This window comes from Tympanuchus pallidicinctus, unplaced genomic scaffold (genome assembly GCF_026119805.1).
Source record: "Tympanuchus pallidicinctus isolate F22 unplaced genomic scaffold, pur_lepc_1.0 scaffold8, whole genome shotgun sequence".
NCBI lineage: Eukaryota > Metazoa > Chordata > Aves > Galliformes > Phasianidae > Tympanuchus > Tympanuchus pallidicinctus.
In genome coordinates, this window is record NW_026294802.1 from 13457651 (window position 1) to 13469317 (window position 11667).

Here is an 11667-nt window from a genome sequence, read left to right on the forward strand (position 1 = left end):
CAGACCGAACAGCTTCCCCCCCTCCGCCGTAGCCTTTTCCGGCCGGCCGCCCGGAGCGTGCCGCTTGGTCCCTCCCCCTCTTCCTGGCCGCCCAGGGACCGCGCCGCGCCATGGCCTACCCGGGGGAGGATTACGACAACGATGTGCGGGCGGGCAGGCCGGGGCCGGGTCGGGGGTGGGGGTCTGCGGCTCGGGCTCGTCTCGGTAACCTCGCTGCCTCGTTTCTCCACAGGCCGCCTACGACCCGTACGCTTACTCCAACGACTATGACATGCACACGGGTGAGTGCGCTCCCGGGCCGCCCCGCGGGGATTGGGCTGTAGGACTCGCTCCTACGCTGCGCCTCTCTCCCCTCAGGAGACCCGAAGCAGGACCTGGCCTACGAGCGGCAGTACGAGCAGCAGACCTACCAGGTGATCCCCGAGGTGATCAAGAACTTCATCCAGTATTTCCACAAGACCGTGTCCGACCTCATCGACCAGAAGGTGTACGAGCTGCAGGCCAGCCGCGTCTCCAGCGACGTCATTGACCAGAAGGTGTATGAGATCCAGGACATCTATGAGAACAGGTGGGGCCGTTCTTGCTTTCTTGTTCCTGGACCATAAAAAGAAACGCTGGCATTCTTGTTTCGCTTCTTTGAAATAGTCTGAAACTTCAACTGATCACCGAGGAGAAAAGAGAAAAACAAAACAAAACAAACCCTATATTTCTGGGCTATTGGTGTAACATAAAGCTATGTGGGTTGTGACCTGTCTGAAAGAAAGTACTGGTTTTGTATGTTGGCAGTAAAAAGTGACCTCTACAGTGGCTCTTTGCAGACTGAGGGACGTGCTTTAGTAGGAAATATTGGTGGTAGTTGGACGGTTGGACTGCGTGATCTTAGAGGTCTTTTCCAACCGTAGCAATTCTATGATCTGTGAGGATCTTCCTGCTCTTGCTTGTAGCTGTGTTTCTTTACCATAAAGAGAATGCAAGTAGAACACATGCAGCCATTCCATACTTACAGGCCTAGGGCCCCCGGTATAAGAACAATGTGGAGCTGTTGGAATGGAGAGGAAGGCCACAAGATGATCAGAGGGCTGGAGCACCTCTTCTGTGAAGAAAGGATGGGAGCTGGGCTTGTTCAGCCTGGAGAAGGCTGTGAGGAGACCTCATTGTGACCTTCCAGTACTTGTAGGGAGCTTACCCACAGGAGGGAAATCAGCTTTTTACATGGGTAGATAGTTATGGGGCAAGGGGGAACAGCTTTAAACTAAAATTAGATGTTAAGGGGAATTTTTCACTGAGAGGTTAGTGAGGCACTGGAACAGGCAGTTGCCCTGGAACTGGCAGTCCAGAGAGGTTCTGGATGCCCAGTCCCTAGAAGTGTTCGAAGCCAGGTTGGATAGGGCCCAGGGCAACTTGGTCTTGTAACTGATTTAATGGTTGGCAGTCCTGATGCTAACTAAGTGATCTTTGAGGTTCTTTCCAACCCAAGCCATTCTATGATCAGTTTTTTAACTACTTTGTCATTCTCATTCTTTGCTTCAACACTGGAGTTAGTAAAGGGAGATAGTGTTCTACTTCTATCAAGTCTAGGCCCTCTGTATTATGGTGTCTAACTTCTGCTCTTTGATACTAAGAAACATTTTCTTATACCACATGACTTATCTTTCAGCTGGACGAAGCTGACGGAAAGGTTTTTCAAGAACACCCCATGGCCAGAGGCAGAGGCCATTGCCCCACAGGTTGGAAATGGTAAGCATTTCTTTTCCACTCTGTTTCCTTATCAGAGAATGAAGGAACTAAACCACTTTTATTAGTGAGCTGATGCATGGTTTTTATGATTTGTTGGTCACTCATCTTTGTTCACTGTGGCAGCTCCTTCTGTAGATGCCTGTCAGAAAGTCAAGTGAATGAAGCATCCTCTTGTACTTGTCTTTGTAACTGTGGCAGTTGGAGCACCACCAGTGCCTCAGAGATCCAGTTGCCTAAGCCTCGTGGTTTGCTGATGTCCAATTCTCTCATCTTTTTCCAGATGCAGTTTTCCTCATCCTATACAAGGAGCTGTATTATAGGCATATCTATGCCAAAGTCAGTGTGAGTATTTGCCCTGTGTCTTTTGGTTGTGCTTGGCTTTTCTGCCATAAAAGTTAACAAGTTGTACTGCTACTACAGCATCACTGGTTCCATAACTTTTGCAAAACAATATTGAATAGACTTATGAGGTATGGGGCAAGTGACAATTAGGGAAGCTTAAAATTCTTGCCTTTTGTCAGTTTAGTAAGGATTTGCTGATTTATGAAAAGCAAGACTTGTCTTCCTGAGTTGTCCCCCCAGTCTTGGAGGAAGAGGAAACTGCAACAAAGACTGTGTTAGTAAATAGTTTTTTTCCTCACAAGTTCTGTTTTGTTTCCAGTTCTCTCCCTTGTTCCATATGGGGAGAGAGTGAGCAGACAGTTGTGTGGTGCTGAGCTGCTGCTGGGTCATATGACAACAGTGAGGTGGGGAAGAAGGAGATGTTGGGAAGTAGCTGAATTTTCTTTCTGTTAGAGCTGTATAACTGCATGACTTGTAGGTCAGTTTGTTTTGTGTGTTTTTCCTTGGCTCTTCATTTGTTCTTCAGATTAGCAGGTGTGTGAGGGAGTGTCACAAGAGGAGTTTGAGTTACTTGTAATTGGAAGACCAGATGGGGTCAGAGTGCGTTGTGGATAGGAAAAAATAGGCATCACAAAGGGTATAGGAGAAGAAAACAGAGGGAATAATGGTGCGAAGAAAAGCAAAAAACAAACCCTTCTTTTCCTTAAAAGGCTAATTTGAAGTCAGTAGGAAAATCAGAGTAGTTCTTGTCTGTAAGAAAGAAGCAGAACTGGTGTGTGACTTACATGGTGAATGAGTAATAATTGCAGTTTTGGTTTGGACCAGAGGGTGGAGAAATGGGCTAATGCAGGAGTCTTTTTGAAGTTCCCAAATCAAAGACTTGCCTTAACAGGTGAAACTGGTTGCTTGAATTGTTTTGTAGGAGGTTCCCAAGCTGCCCATGTGGTGTCTACAGGTGACACGAGATAATTCTAGGAATATGATTCCCTACTGTGTTTATTGGTCTTACAAAGCATTTAAAACTAATTCTTTATGCAGAGGGTGGTGAGGCACTGGCACAGCTGACCAGAGAACTGTGGGTGCCCCATCCCTGGAGGTTCAAGGCCAGGGATGGGGCCCTGGGCAGCCTGAGCTGCTGGGTAGCAGCCCTGCCTACAGCAGGGTTCTTTAAGGCCCCTTCCAAGCTATTCTATGATTCTATGATATGATTGTCTAGAAACAACTGGGTGTCAGGATTTACAGAGACTCCTCTTGAGGGGGAGGAGGACAAGAAGCTGTGGAAGTTAATAGGCAGTTCTTATGTCTGGACAGCAGAAGGAGGGGAAGGAGACTTAAAGTGTTGTATTCACTTCATTGCTCAGTTGTACTAGAAGCTACCTGGACTTGAAAAGGCAGCCTTCTTCTACTAGACAACAGTGAGACAATTTCATGCTTTCTGGATGGTGTTAGTGGTTAGTGACTGGTTGAATGTCAGCTCTTATGTCACCAAAACAGACCTATTGCTATGGCTGTCCTTTATAGGATATTGCCCATAAGCTTAATCTTGCTGTACTTCAGACTAAATGGACTGTACTTTTTTCTCATTGCAGGGGGGGCCCACTCTGGAGCAGAGATTTGAATCTTACTACAACTACTGCAATCTTTTCAACTACATCCTCAGTGAGTTGCTGCAATTAATCTTTGGCTTGTGAATTTTGGAGAAGACTGAATGCAGAGGATTAAGTTGGAGAAAGGGAGAGAAACCAAAACGTGTTTGTTTATAGCTCACAAGCAGATAAGTGGTCTATAAGCTTTCCATATGTTCAAATTTGCAATGAAGAGCACTTTACACCCATGCATTTAAAACCATAAAAAGCCCAAATAGTTGACAGTGCTTTCTGAGAAGCCTAAAGAAAAAAAAAAATCACCTTCTATCTTGCTGACTTCATTTTGGTTTTTGATCAAGTTAAGAACTTGCAGTGGTATTTCACAGCTCCTTACCCTTCTTGAGTCCACCTGGGACAAATTAAAATGTTTGTGACTGCCTGCCAGTCTTGCAGAGAAGAGTGGCTGTGAAAGACCCCTGAAGTTTTTGTGCAGCTTCCAAGAATCACTGCTGTTGAGCATTCACGCTTTAGAGATTAACTCAATGCACACTCATATTCCTTAAAAATAAAAGCACCTGAGATAGGCAGAGCTACATATTTACTTCCTGCTGGAAGCTTCACTCATCTTCTGTGTTTTTCAACTTGCAAAGATTCTGTTTTCTTGATTTATTTTATTTTATTTTGTTCCTTCAATTCTGCCACTGTCCTTGCTCAAGGCATTAAGCCTCTCATCTGCTACTGATGTTCTTCTGCAGATGCTGATGGTCCTGCTCCTTTGGAACTGCCCAACCAGTGGCTCTGGGATATCATTGATGAATTCATATACCAGGTGTGTGACTCTTTAAGACTGGGGTATTTTTGGTAGCCTTGTGTTAATGCTATTAAATTTTCAATCATCTTTGTGGGGCTCATATCTAGGGTTTAAGTGCAGATCAAAAAGCTTAGGTGAGTGCTGTTATTTGTGGGTCACAGAATAGGTGTCATTGTAAATGTACAGGTTTTTTAAGTTACTGAGAGTTGTCTGGGGAGTCTTGAACTGATACTGATATTTCCATTTCAGTTGTTGCTTAGCTTTGGTTTGGTTTGTTATTTAAACTCGGCTGCATTTCTACCTGATTTGTATAAGGCAGCTGACTGAAATCTGTTATAATCCCAAATACAAGATCATACTAGTTTTCTTGTGTTCTGTGGTTTGACTATAGCTTTGAATTTCTTAAAATGACTTGGTTGCTCTCCTCCTTAGACATCAGATATGTATTTAGTTGCCTGTCCTAATTGTCAGAGATCTTTCACTTTGTTCTGTTTTCTGGCCTTTTCTCTCAGATTGCCTCTGTACAGTATCAGATATTCTCTAGGTGCTTTAACAGTGGAATAATTTACCATATTAATTGCCAGCTGATCTCAAATTAGCCTCTTTTTCCATGTCACTTGTAGCTTGTACTGCATTGTGTGATCAACACGTGAGCTTAGTGCACTTAGATGTAGCACATCCAGACCATCCCCTCACCATCAAATCTGCTCTTTTCCCCACAGTTCCAGTCCTTCAGCCAATACCGCTGCAAGACAGCCAAGAAATCTGAAGAAGAAATTGATTTCCTTCGTTCCAACCCCAAGATCTGGAACGTGCACAGTGTCCTTAATGTGTTGCATTCTCTGGTGGACAAATCCAACATCAACCGGCAGCTAGAGGTCTATACAAGTGGAGGTGAGATGGCTGGGTGAGGTTGGTGTCTGTGCTGCCTTGCTTTGATTTGACCAAGCTCTGTTACTTTCGTTTGGGAGCCCAATCAAACCCTTAGTTGGGCGAGGGAAGGGAACCTGGTGTAGGGAACCTGCTTTGGCAGGGGGCTGGTCTCGATGATCTCTAGAGGTCCCTTCCAACCCCTACAATTCTGTGATCCTGTGAAGAGGTTCTCTAAACCTTACATGAAAAAATGGGAAATGGGAAATGGAAAAAATCTCTTGCTTCTTTTGCTTAGAAGCAAGAGACGTTGAAAGAAGAGCTTGCTCCTTTAGAGGGCAACATTCACATCAATTCATGTGAATTTTTTTTTTCTCTAGGTGATCCCGAAAGCGTGGCTGGTGAGTATGGTCGTCACTCCCTCTACAAGATGCTGGGCTATTTCAGTTTGGTTGGACTGCTGCGTCTGCACTCTCTGCTGGGGGATTACTACCAAGCTATCAAGGTTCTGGAGAACATTGAGCTCAACAAGAAGGTAAGAAGATATGTTGTAAACATCCCACTGTAGTTTTCCAAATGCTTTTGTTTAGTTAGGCTCCTGAAAGGTTGTCCTAATGAATCGTACAGCTGAGGAGCTGTTTGTAGCTGCTGCAGTTGTCAGGAGTTTGTTTATAGGATTAGCTGGAAGAAGCCTCTGGTTCCACAGTTGTGTATGCTGAACACAGCTGGGGCTTTGGCAGTAAGTCAAGCCATATGATAATGACTGTTGCTGTTGTAACACATATGCTCAGTTCTTTAGGAGGTTTGTTTGCTGTGTTATGCAAGACAGTGTAATGGGGAATATTATTTGAACTGTAAGTGAAAGCATAATACTAGCAGGATACATCAGTTCCACCTTGGTCTGTGCCTCATTCTGTTTTTTGTGACTGTTCTCACTGTGCACACTCCTACCTTGCACGTGTTTGCCCTAGATACAGATGTTACTTGTGACAAGTGGTATTAAATAAGAAAAAAAAAGTCCAGCTGCAACACAGTCTTGGCCCAAAGCTTGGAGTGTACTGGCAAGAATGGGATTTGAGCAAAGCAATGTTATGCACAGTGTAAGAGTCCTCTGCTTGCAGAAAGCTGGACCTGGGAAACATGGGAGGCAAAACAATCCGCTTATTGAGGCAGCGAGGAAGCTACTGCGGGGATGGGCGTGAGGGGGAGGTATCCTGAAATGTGTGACAGTGGATTGAAGGCCAAGCTGTTCAGGCTGAAGGTGATTGTCTCCCCTCTAAGACTGTCTGTTGCTCCATCCTTGTCAGAGCATGTACTCTCGGGTGCCTGAGTGCCAAGTGACCACTTACTACTACGTGGGCTTCGCATACCTCATGATGCGGCGTTACCAGGATGCCATCCGAGTCTTTGCCAACATCCTCCTCTACATCCAGAGGACTAAGAGCATGTTTCAGAGGACAACCTACAAGTATGAGATGGTAAGAAATAAAATAGGTATAGGCTTCCCGAAAGAAAAGGCTGCTGTCCCCTTTCCTGTCCCTTCTTTGGCACCTGGTAAGCTCTGTCCAGTAGTCTGACCTTATATTCCTGGACTCATGGTAATTAAGGGATCATTTCACCTTTAATATTTTCTGTTGGCTGTTTTGCTGATTTCTTTAGTTGCTCATGATTGCTCCTGCTCTGCTTGCATGTTCCCCTTGGGCATTATTGCTAATATGGGTGTCAGCTGGAAATGGTACTCTTGCCAAAGATTCTTACATCTCAGTCCCACTCCTATCTCAGTGTACTTCCATTATCAGATGTATTTCCATTATCGTGCAGTCATTCACAGATTATTTAAACTTATTGTGGGTAAAACAAAACTCATGTCTCTTTTCAGCTAAGCTGCCTCTGATGTTTATTTTGCTGTGTTTTTTTTACCCTCTGCTGCTGCTTGTCATCCTTGTGAATCATTACTAATTCACTTGCATAACCAAATCATGCAGTTCTTAATTCCCTGACACTTCAAACATTTAGTGTTTAAGTTTTAGCTACACAGCTGTTTAAGACTGAGCTCATATGAATCTTTCTTCTCAGTTTTTTCTGCACTGGCCTCCCTAATAAGTCTCTTGCTGGTCTGTGTCAACAGTGTCTCTTAAACTCTCTTCCTTCCCTATGCCTGCTCCTCTGCACTTTCTCGCACCAAAGCAATCAAACCCGTTTCTGGCTATCCATATTCTGTCTGGCTCTGGATAAATTCACTCCTTTGTACTTCGTCCTTATTGTTTCCTCCATATCACTGATGATAGCCATGATACAGCATGCATCTGCTTTGCTCAAAGTGCTGTTTTTTTGCACTGTCCCCCTTGAGCATTAGGACCTTCATTTCTCAGGGTGAAGGGTCCATCTGTGAAAAACGCAGCTCAGCTCCCTCTCACACCGTAAGTCCTGAGCACATTGTCAAGCTAACAGGCTGTCCTCTCTGTCCCAGATCAACAAGCAGAACGAGCAGATGCACGCACTCCTTGCCATCGCCCTCACCATGTACCCCATGCGTATCGATGAGAGCATCCACCTGCAGCTGCGTGAGAAATACGGGGATAAGATGCTGCGCATGCAGAAGGGTGATGCTCAGGTCTATGAGGAGCTCTTCAGTTACGCTTGCCCCAAGTTCCTCTCCCCTGTGGTGCCCAACTATGACAACGTGCACCCCAACTATCACAAGGAGCCTTTCCTGCAACAGCTCAAAGTCTTTGCTGATGAGGTTCAGCAGCAGGCTCAGCTCTCCACAATCCGTAGCTTCCTGAAGCTCTATACCACCATGCCTGTGGCCAAGCTTGCTGGCTTCTTGGACCTCACGGAACAGGAGTTTCGCATCCAGCTGCTTGTTTTCAAGCACAAGATGAAGAACCTGGTATGGACCAGTGGCATATCTGCCCTGGATGGGGAGTTTCAGTCTGCCTCTGAAGTTGACTTCTATATTGACAAGGTTGGTATCTGTTTCTTGCTTACTAGGAAATTCCTTTACCCCAGAAATTCTGGAAGAGGCAGCACCAGCTTATAATCCAGTCTGTGGGAAATATTCCCATGCTGTGTGAAGGACTTCTCTGCCTACAATGAAGCTGTAGCCTTGCTTAATAGAAGTGCCAGTAGATGAACAGTGATGGGATACTTTTTGTCAACCAAGACAAAAAATCCCTAAATGTCATCCCCCAGACAAAGGGTATAGTTTGTCAGTGACCTTGGGAGGCGGCAGCTGAGTGACACAGAGTGCTGTCACTGTTAGGTGGGATTGTCAGTTTTGTAGGTATCCCCTACATTTCTCCTTTGCTTGATAAAGGAGGAATCTTGATCTGTCATATTACAGCTGTGTTTTTCACAGAAGCAGCATTTAGCCCTTTCTGCTCAAGATGATATCTAAATGCAAGGTATGGTCCTGTCACCAACTGCCTGTGGAACTCAACACAGATGGGAAGTCTCTTCTAAGAGTTCATTTGTCAAAGGAGACAGCAGTAGCTATTAGGTTTTTGCTGCCACCAAACAAGGGGAACAGATTGCTGCTTGTTCCTTGGTGTGGAGCTGTACCCGCAAGATCTCACTTGTGCTTTGTCTTCCTTGTGTACCTGAACCAAACTAACTTGCACTGTGGCCTAGCTCTCCTACTAGATTGCACCACTCTTAGCTGCTGGTAGAGGGAAGCAGAGCATTAGTCAGGGTTGGGACTGTCAAACTGCTGCACAGAGAGCTGAAAATAGGCAAGAATGTGGGAAATGAATACGATGTGAGTTTAGGATCTGTCTCAGGTAAGCAGAAGGCATTCCACAAAACCGAATACTTGCTGTGAGTCTAGTACATGTCAGGTATGGGTGCAGTGCTGGACTAGGGCTGGAGCGAAGCCCCTTTCATTGCACCTCCTGTTTGGCAGTGCTTGCTGTCTCCTGGTAGCACAATCCTTTTCCTGACCTCGTGCTCTTCCTTCCCCAGGACATGATCCACATCGCAGACACAAAGGTTGCTCGGCGCTACGGGGACTTCTTCATCCGCCAGATCCACAAGTTTGAAGAGGTGAGGCCTGGGCAGGATAACTGCATGGTTCTGTAGGAAAAGTGGGGAAGACTTTGGGCTGTGCACGGCTGGGAGAAAGCATGTTTGTGCGTGACAGCTGAACTATGCCTCGCTGGGGCAATCCTCAGCTTTGCACAGCACTGGGCAAGGCCAGGTGGTCTGAGCAGCAGCTGCTCACTTATGAGGAATGTTGGGTTTGTTTGTGTGAGAAGTGCTCGTCCAATTGAAACTCATTGTAAAGGAGGATGGTTTTACTTTCTAGAGTTGCTGATTCCCTTGTCCCTAGATAATTGTGGCAGTTCTCAGTAATGCAGCAAAATCACATCTACATCCCCATAACCAAAGGTCTAGAAAGCAGCCTCAGATTTCTGGAGAATGGATGACTTCAGTGTTGTACTCAGCTAGGAGGTGACATGCTGCCACTGCTCTGTTCTCTCAGCAGATGCTGCTGTGGGTTGGAAACTTTGGCAGCAAATTCTGAAACAAAGGGATGGCTGAAGGTTTCTCTGTTAGTATACTGTGGCTAGAACATCACAACTTCTCCCTAAATCTTCCACTGTCCTTCTGGAGAGGAGGAGGAAGTTTGACTAATTCCCCTTCTATTTCACACACTGCCTGCACCTGCATGAGAGCATTTTTGTCGGTGGGTTGCAGAGAAGGGAGTTAGAGACGCTGGATTTGGGCTGCTGAAGGGATCAGCTGTGTATGCCAATCAGTGTGTTTTCTGACTTTTTTGCCTTCTTCTAATTGCAGCTGAATCGAACCTTGAAGAAGATGGGCCAGAGACCCTAAAAATTCTGTGGATGCAGCAATCAGCCTGAACGGAGGAGTGGGTGGGGGAGATTATTCTCCTTTCTGTGAGGGAGGGAAGCTCAGGATTCTGGCATTTCTGGAATCTACTGTGGCTCAAAAGGTTTTTGTACTTTAAATAAGCAGACTCATTTGGCTCAAACCATTCTGCAAAGGACAAGACATCTAATAAAGGAGTGGAATTTTCCTGGTGAGCATTCAGATACTGATATGCTTTTTTTAATTTTTCCCCTTCTTTGTATAAGAACATAATTGCATCACAAGATACAGGCAGCTGCTGTTGGTTTGTGCTGTCTTTAGCTAAAGCTGTTGCAGCTGGGGAGTAATCCTACATACTGTGTAAGGCACAGGGTGCAGCAAGCAAGGGAAGGCTGTGGGACTGGTTAACAGAGAAAATGAGCTGTTCCACAGCATTTCCATAGGATATGGAAAGAGTTGCAAGTTAATATTACTCCTTTTAGCTGTTGCTTAACACTAAGTAAACCCAAATGATAGTTGCTTTTCTAGAAGGTTGCATCCTTGCCTTTTCACTCTTCTTTATTCTTTAGCTGTTAAGAAATACAAATAATTCCAAGTGAATCAAGATGTTTTTCAAGGAAGGGGGAGGTTATCTTTTAAGCATTCAACTAACATTAACTTAGGACATCCAACAAGATGTCCTTGCTGGGGGCTGCTGTATTTCAGCACAAGTTATGCCCAAGTCCTGGCCCACAATGTAATGAAGTTTGTTTCTCTGGAAAATCCCTAAGGGCATTTGATTTGTTAATAGCTTTTAAATACTTTGAACCTCAGTGCTAGTTTTTTACAGCTTTCCAGCCATCTTGGATTCTTCCAGGCAAAGCTGCATGGCCTTGGAAGAGAAAAAGTAGTTGAAAACATGTCCTGTAAATGGGAATCAAGGACCTATACATTTTGAGGAAGACAGAAGGATGCAAAGAATGAATTGCACCTCCTTAGCCCTCCATACCATCTCCCCTCTCCTTTTGCAGACTGTCTTTAAATAGTTTTGTATTTGAGTGGAAGGAACAGGTGCAAGAGATAATAACTGTGTGTAACAGCAAAGCTACACACTGCCTGCTTCATCTGCTTTTTTTGTACCCCTCCTTTTCATTCATTTCCACTGGTCTTGGCAGTTCAGTTTGGCTTCGTATGTGATTCTGTTTAGAAGTCAGGAGTAATTACCCTTTGGATTATATGCTGTGTTTGAATGAGGGTCAAGTTTTTACTGTCTTTTATGCTGTTCAAAAGTAAGTTGCATTTCACATCAAAAAATCCTGTAACACAAGTAGCATCACAGCAGGCAACACAAAGTTTAAATAAGTAACTCCTGTTGGTCTCTATATGCTGCTACTAGTATTTGCAGAACCTAATGCCCTCAGTTTTGAAGGGTTTGAGGCAACAAAGTCCATAAAGAAATGGAAGAACTGAGAGGCTGCTGCATTGCAGCAAACCACAGAGCTGCATGTT

General features: G+C 44.9%; 1 protein-coding gene across 1 annotated transcript; it reads left to right on the forward strand.

Annotated features, from left to right (window-relative positions):
* The first annotated feature begins 34 nt into the window (after positions 1–34).
* EIF3L (eukaryotic translation initiation factor 3 subunit L) lies at positions 35–10401 on the forward strand. The gene is made up of 13 exons (XM_052668702.1): positions 35–143; positions 233–281; positions 358–568; positions 1658–1737; positions 2018–2079; positions 3669–3738; positions 4421–4494; positions 5199–5370; positions 5727–5881; positions 6654–6824; positions 7817–8314; positions 9310–9390; positions 10144–10401. Exons 1-13 carry the CDS (start codon positions 111–113, stop codon positions 10180–10182), a joined length of 1695 nt encoding a protein of 564 aa, XP_052524662.1. The 5' UTR covers positions 35–110; the 3' UTR covers positions 10183–10401.
* The last annotated feature ends 1266 nt before the right edge of the window (positions 10402–11667 follow it).